This window comes from Sapajus apella, unplaced genomic scaffold (assembly GCF_009761245.1).
Source record: "Sapajus apella isolate SASKATOON/1434 unplaced genomic scaffold, GSC_monkey_1.0 scaffold192, whole genome shotgun sequence".
Classification (NCBI taxonomy): Eukaryota; Metazoa; Chordata; class Mammalia; order Primates; family Cebidae; genus Sapajus; species Sapajus apella.
The window spans coordinates 726,299-735,723 of record NW_022437132.1 but is presented as its reverse complement, the minus strand read 5'-3'; the positions used below and the strand labels follow the sequence as shown (position 1 = coordinate 735,723).

General features: G+C 64.8%; 2 protein-coding genes across 2 annotated transcripts in view; one reads left to right on the top strand and one right to left on the bottom strand.

The window, feature by feature from the left end:
• The window catches only part of LOC116543645 (mesothelin-like protein), a 10,348-nt gene extending 5,836 nt beyond the window's left edge, over positions 1-4,512 (top strand). Inside the window, exons 6-15 of the mRNA XM_032269370.1 lie at positions 300-490; positions 836-926; positions 1,012-1,157; positions 1,700-1,883; positions 1,964-2,119; positions 2,201-2,328; positions 3,003-3,133; positions 3,200-3,294; positions 3,505-3,766; positions 4,124-4,512. Of these exons, the coding sequence (XP_032125261.1) occupies positions 300-490; positions 836-926; positions 1,012-1,157; positions 1,700-1,883; positions 1,964-2,119; positions 2,201-2,328; positions 3,003-3,133; positions 3,200-3,294; positions 3,505-3,766; positions 4,124-4,362 (1,623 nt within the window). The 3' untranslated portion in view covers positions 4,363-4,512. The remainder of the gene's footprint in view (positions 1-299; positions 491-835; positions 927-1,011; positions 1,158-1,699; positions 1,884-1,963; positions 2,120-2,200; positions 2,329-3,002; positions 3,134-3,199; positions 3,295-3,504; positions 3,767-4,123) is intronic.
• A 405-nt stretch (positions 4,513-4,917) lies between these two features.
• MSLN (mesothelin) overlaps positions 4,918-9,425 on the bottom strand; it is a 17,678-nt gene continuing 13,170 nt past the window's right edge. Inside the window, exons 5-15 of the mRNA XM_032269450.1 lie at positions 9,088-9,249; positions 8,814-9,007; positions 8,487-8,577; positions 8,314-8,413; positions 7,863-8,041; positions 6,775-6,930; positions 6,341-6,483; positions 6,139-6,266; positions 5,711-5,805; positions 5,203-5,389; positions 4,918-5,116 (exon numbers count right to left, since the gene is read on the bottom strand). Coding sequence (XP_032125341.1) covers positions 5,031-5,116; positions 5,203-5,389; positions 5,711-5,805; positions 6,139-6,266; positions 6,341-6,483; positions 6,775-6,930; positions 7,863-8,041; positions 8,314-8,413; positions 8,487-8,577; positions 8,814-9,007; positions 9,088-9,249 — 1,521 coding nt within the window. The 3' untranslated portion in view covers positions 4,918-5,030. The remainder of the gene's footprint in view (positions 5,117-5,202; positions 5,390-5,710; positions 5,806-6,138; positions 6,267-6,340; positions 6,484-6,774; positions 6,931-7,862; positions 8,042-8,313; positions 8,414-8,486; positions 8,578-8,813; positions 9,008-9,087; positions 9,250-9,425) is intronic.

Here is a 9,425-nt window from a genome sequence, read left to right as displayed (position 1 = left end):
CATGGGGGGTGGCCGTGGCCTGCCTAGTGGGTGCTGGGTGGGGTGGGGTGGGCTGGGATGCGTGGGGGTGGCCGTGGCCTGCCTGGTGGGTGCCTGGGTGGAGTGGGCCGATGCACATGGGGGCAGCTGTGGCCTGCTTGGTGGGTGCTGGGCAGGATGGGCCGAGGCACGTGGGGGTGGTGGCTGTGGCCTGCCTAGTGGGTGCTGGGTGGGGTGGCCTGCTTGGTGGCACGTGGGTGGGGTGGGCGGGGTGCACTGGAGGTGGCATCCTGCTGGGTGCTGACCTGCTGGCCCCGCAGGCGGCGCCCCTCCCTCGGCTCAGAGCCTCTGACCTGCAGCTGCTCGGGGTCCTGGTGTGTGACATGGACGCATCCAGCATCGCCACAGCAGATCCCCATGTGCTGGAGAACCTGCAGTGTTGCCCCCAGCTGACTGCCGACCAGCGCATTGCCCTCAACTCCCTGCTGGCTGGCGGGAGGACCCAGCTCGGGTGGGTGGGGTCACAGGGCCAGGCAGGAGAGGGGGGCGAGATGGGAGGCAGCCTCGGGTTGGGCCCAGGAGGTCACTGATGTCCACAGCCCATTTAACTTGCGACTTCTGGCCTCAGCCGGGTCCTGCAGCCAAGGGGGCAGAGGGTTGGGGTGCTGCCACCCAGCTGTGGCGGGAGCGTCCCAGCAGGCCCTGTGCACTTCCTGTGGGTGCCAGTCAGGGGGCGGGGTGGTCAAGCACCTACTGGGTGCTCCTCCTGCATGCTGGGTGTCCATGAAGAACGAGGGGCTCCCGGGGGCTAGGGCCTCGCCCTGGACCCAACACAGCACCCCTTTCTGTGCACCAGGCCCCCTGGCTCCTGGACGGTGGAGAAGCTGCAGGCCCTGGGCCCCCTGGCTACTTACATCAGCCCCCACCTGTGGGCACAGGTGCAGGAGGTAGGACAGGTCCCTGGGGTGGGCACAAGCAGGCAGTGGCACCAGGGCCCAGGCCACCCACCTCAGCCCACACCTGCCCTGTCAGGCCGTGGGCCTGGGCTTCTTCCACAGTGTGGTGGCTGCATGCCGGACGGGGAGGCTCAGCCGGCACGAGGCCAGGCGCTTCGTCTCCAGCTTCCTGGAGTCCAAGGCCAAACCGGTGTCCTCCGGGCATAGGCTCCGCACAGGTCAGTATGGCCCCTGTGGCCTGGATGCTGCTTATCCCCAGTCCGGCTCTTCCCTCGGGCCTGGCTAGCTTCAGAGAAGTGGTTTGGGCCAAGTTCTTGGTTAGAAGTCAGGGAGAGGCAAGGTCTGACCAAGGTCACATGTGGAGGAAGGTGTCAAAGAGGGACCCTGGGCCAGGCACGGTGGCTGTGTAATCCCAGCACTTTGGGAAGCCAAGGCAGGCGAATCACTTGAGGTCTGGAGTTCAAGACCTGCCTGGCCAACATGGCGAAACCCTGTCTCTACTAAAAATACAAAAATTAGCCGGGCATCATGGCAGGTGCCTGTAATCCCAGCTAGTTGGGAGGCTGAGGCGGGAGAATCGCTTGAACCCATGAGGCGGAGATTGCAGTCAGCCGAGACTGCACCACTGCACTCCAGCCTGGACAACAGAGCAAGACTCCGTCTCAAAAAAAAGGCGGCGCGAACAAGATGACGGGACCCGACCCCGCCCACTGTGGGAGGCCGAGCCCCGGGAACCACTGAGTGACCCGTGCACCCCCAGGGAGAGCCTGCATCCGAGGCCACATCACAGCCGCCACACTGCAGGACGACCTCTTCCTGGTGCGCTATGACTGTGGGCAGCTCGAGTCCTGCCTGGACAGCCGCGTCCTCACAGCCAACCTGGACCCCCTGCTGCAGCACCCGCTTCCCGTCGAGTGCCAGCGCGTGGTCAAGGCCAAGCTCACACAGGTGCACGGCCGGGTGCAGGGACGGGGAGGCCGCAGGCGCCAGGCCTCGGCTGACCCTGCCCGGCCCCGCCCCCTGCTCAGATCTACCCTGGAGGCCTCCCGGAGGCCCAGCTGCGGCTCATCACCTCGCTGGTCTACCTGTACTCAGGCGCGGAGATTGGCCGGTGGAACATCACCTCCAGGGACACGGTCGTGGCTCTGCTGGCCTCAGACGTGGCCCTGGAGAACCAGACGGAGGTGAGGGCACCTGGGTGGGTGGGTGGGCAGGCGGGTGGCCTGAGCCCCAGTCAGCCCCACTGGCCCTGCCCCCGCCCCCAGGCCGTGCTGCAGAAGTTTCTGGATCACAATGGCACAGTCTCCAGCGCCTTGCTGCTGGCCATTGGGGGTGCCCGCCTGTGCTGGATGAGTCCTCAGCAGATCCAGACCATCCGTCCCCAGGAGCTCCGGTGAGCCAGCCTCCACCCCCCACCACCTCAGGCCCAGGAGGACCATGAGGGGAAACAGGGCAGGGAGGGCCGTCCAGCCAGGCCATCAGGGGTGCCTGGGCTGGACTCTAGCTTCAAGCAAAGTACACAAACTGGGTGACTTCATTTTTTTTTTTTTGAGGCAAGAGTCTCACTGTGTCACCCAGGCTGGAGTGCAGTGGCGCAATCTCACCTCACTGCAACCTCTGCCCCCTGGGTTCAAGGACTCCTCCCACCCCAGCCTCCCGAGCAGCTGGGAGGAGTAGCCACCATGTCCAGCTAATTTTTATATTTTTAGTAGAGACAGGGTTTCACCATGTTGGCCAGGCTGGTCTCAAACTCCTGACCTCAGGTTATTCGCCCGCCTCAGCCTCCCAAAGTCCTAGGATTCCAGGTGAGAGCCCTGCCCTGGCCCTCAGATCTCCCTGTTCTTATAAGGACCCCATTCGGGCCCAGGTAATCCAGTCTGACCTCATCTTACCCCACCTGCAAGACTATTTCCCAGCAAGGTTCTGGGTGGATGTGAATTCGAGGGAACCCTGTTCACCCCAGGACAGAGGGTGAGAGGACAGCTGTATTTCGGAAGGGAGGGCCATGCCCAGCTGTTGGAAGGGTGGGGGCTGGTGGCCCACTCTTCAGCCGCCCGCCTCCCACAGGCTGGCCGGGGCCCTGGACATCTCCTCCTGCCCCCAGAGCCGGAAGGACGTGCTCTACACCAAGGCCCAGGAGGCCTTCGGCAGCAGCAGGACCCCGGCAGCCTACTACCGCCTCATGCGCCCCTACCTCGGTGAGCCCTGGTGGTGGGCGGGCATCCCCCCCAAAAGCCCCGCCCCTGCTCACCCCCGTCCTGTAGGCGGCGCACCGGTGGAGGAGCTGCGGCAGCTGGCCCAGGCCAACATCTCCATGGACATCGACACCTTCACCGGCCTGAACCCCCGTGTGCTGCAGGTGGGGCCAGGTTGCCCCATGGGGGTGGAGGTCAGGGCTGGCCCAGGCGGAGCAGCCCTAGGCCACGGGTCACGGCCGGCACACCCCCACAGCCTCGCCCCAGGCCGTTTCTGGGCCTTACTCCCACCATCTGCCTTATCTTGGGGCTGTGGGTCTACCCCTGGCCCGGGAGGTGCCCCATGGACCCTCTGACTCCGCCCCTCCCCACAGAGCCTGGATGTCAGCACCGTGATCGCGCTGCTGGGTCCCAATGTGGGGGACCTGCAGAAGGCACGCAGCCACCCTGCCCTCAGGTCCTGGCTCCGCAGCCTCAGTAGCTCCGCCCTAGGCCAGCTGGGCCTGGACACTGAGCACGCTGGCCCCACCGGCTCAGCCCACGCCACCAGCGGGCTCCCCAGCACCACGCCCCAGGCGCCCCATCTGGCCCACACCTCAGGCCTGCCTGGGAACACTGCCCAGGCCTCCACCTCAGGTATGGGCCCCGCACTCCTCCGGCTCGGCCCCTGCTGCCCAGGGCCCTCAGACCCCATTCCCTACCTCGCAGCCACACGCCGTGCACCTGCTTTGTCCAGTGCCCCCTGGGATGACGCTGGTGGACCCTGGCGTCACCCTTCGTTTGCCCACCGAGTTACTTAGAGATGCAGCTGCCTCCCGAAAACACGGAGCAGCAGAAAGGGGGAGTGGGGAAGCTGGGAGACCCTTGTTGGTTCCCAGAAGACCAACTGCAGGCAGGGTTCTCACTGGCTGTCCCCACCCTCCCCAGCCAGAGGGAGGGGCTGCCCAGGCCTGTCTGGCTCCACTGACAGTGCCCTCCCTGTTCCATCTACAGGCAGCCTGTGGACCCCCCTGGGGTACCTGCCCCTGGCAGTGGCCCTGCCCTCCAGCCTCCTGTGGCTGCTGCACTGGGGAACGTCAGGACCCGCCCCGCACTGCTCCCCAGGCACCTGTACCCTGGGTTCTGTGGACGTCACTGCCTCGGGGTGGCTGGGTTCACAGGGGTCAGGTGCAGGAAAAACAGGGATGCTGGGTGCAGCAGTATGCCCACTTGGGCTGAGGGGCAGGCTCTAAGCCAGGCCGACCGACTTGAGCCCCACCTCCTAGGCCACCCTGCCCATCCCCTCCTCCAGGCCCTGGGAGCTGGACTGAGGACCAGGCCTAGAGGAGGTGCCTCCCACACACACATCTGCAGGCCCAGGCTGCCCACAGAAGACGTCGCCCAGGCCCTGCAGGGGGAGGGGGGAGGGGGGAGGGGGGAGCGGAGAGGGGGGCCGGGGGCGGGGGCGTCAAGCCACCGACTTTGATGGTGGATGTGAATTAAAGTCCAGGGTGGTGTTCCCACCTATGTCTGTGCTCGGGGCCTAAGCAGGGGGGAACAGGGATGTCCTAGCCAGGGCCCAGCCTGTGGGGACGAGGGCACAGGACTCCCACCACTGTCTGCTGGGGCCACCCTGCGTGCTGGCCTGGCCCCCGGCACAGTAGCAACAGGGTCAGGAAGGCCTCCAAGGGCCCCCACCTGGCCTGGGGGCCAAAGACCAGAGGGAGAGGAGCCAAGCTGATGGGGCCAGGCCGATGGTGGGGGCCATGCTGACGGGGTCACACAAAGTCCTCAGAGGCCACAGAGTATGTCTGCAGGGGGCATATCCCCATTTACTGAGGCCAAGTTCTCCTGGTGGGGAACGGGAACCAGCCAGGTGGGGATCCCCAGTGGCGCTGGGGCCAGGAACGGAGTGGAGGTCTCAGGCCAGGGTGGAGGCCAGGAACAGAGCCAAGAGGGTGAGCACAGGTCCAGGTCCTAGCAGGCAGGGCGTCCCCGAGAGAGCCTCTGCGGAGACAGGGGAGCCTCAGAGCGCCCCCGTCCACGCCCCCAGCCCTGCCCAGGCCACCCACCTACCCACCCACCTCACACACCTCGCACGCCAAGGTCCAGGACGAGGTAGCCGTTGGGGATGCCGCCCTGCAGCCCCAGCCCCAGCATGTCCAGGTCGTCCTGGCGCTGCCGCAGGATCCAGTCCCGTACCGGACTGTGCCGCTCCTCGGCCTTCAGGCCCTCCACATGGGGTCCCAGAAGTTTCTGCACCTCAGCCACGGTCAGTGGCTGCCAGAGAAAGGGTATCCTTCCCACAGCGCCCCAAGGGCTGCCAGGGTCTCCTGTGTCCAAACCACCCCGCCCACAGATGCCCAATGCAGCCTCTCCGGACTCAAGGGCCACCCCTTGGACCCACCCCCTGTAAACCCCCCCCCCCCTGTGGACCCCCCCCCCCCCCCCCCCATGGATCCAACCCCTGCAGAGCCGCCTCCCTGCAGCCCCGCCCACTGTGGATCCACCTTACACCCCCTCCAGCCCACCCTTGCCCCCTCCTCCATGCGCCCCTTCCCCGGGGCTCCTCCGCGCGCGCCCCTCATCCCTCCGCTGTACCAGCACCGCTTCCGTCCGAAGCTTCATGAACGTGGCCAAGTCCATGCTCACATTCCGCTCACTGAGCACCTTCAAGTCCTCTGCGAGGGCTCCACCTGCCCATGGGAAGAGAGGCCCCCAGCTGAGGCCTCACCTCACACCTGCAGCCCCTCCTGGACCCCAGGCTGCAGGAAACTTGCATTACAGGGGTTCCCGGTTTCCTTAGGGATTCCAAGGCCTGGGTTTTCCTGGCCACCTGACCCTCTGAGACGTGGGAGACGCTGGAGGTAGCTGGAGCCCTGAGCTGGGGTCAGAACCCACAGCCTCTAAGGCCACCCATACCCCGGGGCAGCAGGGGGTGACCACCCAGTTACCCTGGCAGCCTGAGTGAGGCCTGTAGCCCCTCGCCTTGTTGTATGGCCGCCCTGGCCAGGGGCTCCCTGGCTCACCCAGGAAGGACCGGATCTTCGAGAAGTATTCGGACCCATTCACGTTCTGGAAAGCGAGCCGGGCCTTGGGATAGAGGACCTCTAGCTGTCTCGGGCCACACGTGTCCAGGTCCTGGGGCCTGACCGCCCTGGGGACAGGGTGCATGGACAGTGAGCATCAGCACATGGGCCCACCTAGCCGTGCAGAGCTCAGGGGACTCACCAGATGAGGCTGGGGGGCATGGAGCCCAGCTGCTCAGGGCTGAGGGAGCACAGGTACCCGGGGTAGAAGGCAGTCAGGGTGTCCAGGGTGTCTTTGTCTAGCTGCCTCCTTCCCATCATGAAGCGGTCAATCAGGGTGGCCACCTGTGGGAGGAGGCCACTGAGGAGCCTCACGGCAGGGAGAGATGGAGCCCTCCACCACCAGCACAACCTCAGGCTGTGCCCCCGACCCCAAGCCTGCCCAACCTCAGGCTTCATCTCCCCCCTGCCCCCCAGGCCTGCACAACCTCAGACTGTGCCCCCCCCAGGCCTGCACAACCTTAGGTAGTGTTCCTCTCCCTCAGGCCTGCACAACCTCAGGCTCTGCCCCCCACACCCCTCTGCCCCCCCAGGCCTGCACAACCTCATCCCACGTGCCCCGAGGCGGGTGGTCACCTGAACACTCATTTCATGCCCCTTGCTGACTTTGAGCAGAGCCTTCAAGGTCTCCAGGGAGGTCACATTCCACTTTCGAATGTCCTCAGGGCTCATCTTGAGGAAGAACTGGCCCAGGTGCTGGGTCACAGACTCAGGGTAGCCTTGTGGGTAGAGCTGCAGACCACAAGACCAGGAGGGCCACGTTACTCCCAGGGTGGCAGGGGTGGGAAGTGGAAAAGCTCCTTTCTACAGTTGCCTTTCTTATTCAAGAGTAAGTATGCTGATAGCTTTGTTAAGCCCTATCCTGTGTAGCTGTTAGACACACCATGCTTACAGGCACGTAGTACATTCTATGTCCTTGTACTTTAACCAGGATATCTGTGCTGGACGTGCTCACAGGCCTGTGCCAGCTCTCCATTGCTTTTATCTGTTTAGAAGTTTTAAGTTGTTAGCCAATTTCGAGTTTTAGTTTAGATTGTGAGGTCTGGCTCCAGCCAACGGAGATCAGACACAGCAGTAAGGACGGCCCCAAATGCGTGAGGGATAAATGTGTGTGTTTTCCTTTGTTCACTGTACTCTCGTGCAAGATGGCTAGAGAGGATCCCCTTCCTGCAGTCCAGGAAGTAAAAATTGCGTTGTTGAAAGATCGTCTGTCTCAGTGCTAGTTTTTCTCTTTTTTTTTTTGAGACGGAGTTTCGCTCTTGTTGCCCAGGCTGGAGTGCAATGGCGCGATCTCGGCTCACCACAACCTCCGCCTCCTGGGTTCAGGCAATTCTCCTGCCTCAGCCTCATGAGTAGCTGGGATTACAGGCACGCATCACCATGCCCAGCTAATTTTTTGTATTCTTAGTAGAGACGGGGTTTCACTGTGTTGACCAGGATGGTCTCGATCTCTTGACCTCGTGATCCACCCGCCTCGGCCTCCCAAAGTGTTGGGATTACAGGTGTGAGCCACTGCGCCCGGCCAGTGCTAGTTTTTCTTGCGCACTGAGCATCTGTTTCCAACACTGGAGATGGCCTGGACGCCGCGGGCCGGCAGGAGCCTGGGTCGTGGGCTACCTCGTGAGCTACCTCGCAGGCCGGCAGGAGCCTGGGTCGTGGGCTACCTCGTCCAGCTTGTGCTTCAGGATGCCCAGCTGCTCATAGGTGAAGGGGATGGCGTCCACACGGTCCATCTGGGTGGCCAGCAGGGACGCGTTCACACAAGCTTCCAGCTCCCACTTCTTGTAGAAGATGAGGTTCTCGTCTATCTCCAGGACGTCCTTGCCTAGGGGACAGGCCTTCTCTGGAGGGTACAGGGGTCAGGGGTCAGGGGCTGGACTTCATTTGACCCCTTCTTCCTCCCACACCCGCAGTGAGATGAGATCTTAGGCAATTTGTGACTCTCTCTGTGCCTCAGTTCACCCACTGGCAAAACAGCGGGATTCTGTCCACTCTGTCGTTAATGAGATGTGCTGTGGAGCCGGGGAGCGGGCAGGTGAGACCCTAAACGACAGCTGCCCACCCCCAGGGGTGCTTCCCAGCCTGCTGCTGGACAGGACGGGGCCCGGCTCTCACTCTCCACGTCCCGCCGGAGCCTCGGACGGAGGATGGTTTGTTCAGGCTGCCGCCAGGCCGGGTCACGAGAGGTGTGTTTCTGCCACGCAGCCACGACGCCCTGAGGACAAGCAGGGTCCCGGCTGAGCCTCGGGTGGCCCGGTGTCCCCACGGGCTGGGGCTCAGGGTCTTACCTGCGGGATGCTGTGGACAATGGGCTGGCCCAGCACGGGTAGCAGGCCCTGCAGAGTGTCCAGGGTGGAGACTGACCACATCGACGGGGGGCTGTACAGACACGGGGCACAGCTCAGGGACCCCCGATGCAGCCCCAGACAGAGAGGGGGGAGACAGCCAGGCCACGCGGTGCCCCCGGCTGTGGAGGGGACTCTGGAGGCACTGGCAGGGGTTGTGGCGGCGGTGGCTGACCCTGGGCCTCCAGGCGGGGCCGTGGGTGTCCACGTTCAGGGCTGCTCACGCCACATACCAGGCAAGCCTTTGAGGTTCCAGACACCGCCGCTTACCCGTAGGGGGCTCCTCCGCCCTGCAGAGCTGCCCGGGCCGCCTCCTGCTGCTCCCGGTCCAGGGGTCCCGGGCAGTGCACCAGCCGGGGTAGCACCGCCTCTGCCGACGCGGCCACAAAGCGCCCGGGCAGGTCGCAAGCCAGTCCTCCCAGAGCACGCACGTCGGCCTCGCTCACCAGAGACCCCTGCACGCCCTGCACAGAGGTGGCCTCAGCGCCTCTGGAACCGCAGAGGCCTCTCCCCACCACCCTGTACCCACCGCGCCGGGCCCTACCCGGCAGGCCAGGGCCGCGGGCAGCAGCCGCTGTCGCTCAGGAGCCCCCCGAGGGAGCAGGTCCACATTGGCCTTCGAGACGCGGGAGAAGAAACGGGTGCAGGCCTGGGACCCTGAGAACGCAGCCGGGCTGTGAAGAGAAGGTGCTGGGGACAGGCTGCACTAACCACACTGTCCCCACCGGAGAGGGGGTTGCGCTGGCCTCCACGTCGCTGCTGTGGCCTGGGGTCCAAGGCAGGGGGCAGGGGGCAGGGGGCAGGGGGCAGGGGGCAGGGGCTGGGGGGGGGAGGCGGGGGGCGGGGGGGGGGGGGGGGGGGCGGGGGGGGGGGGGCGGGGGG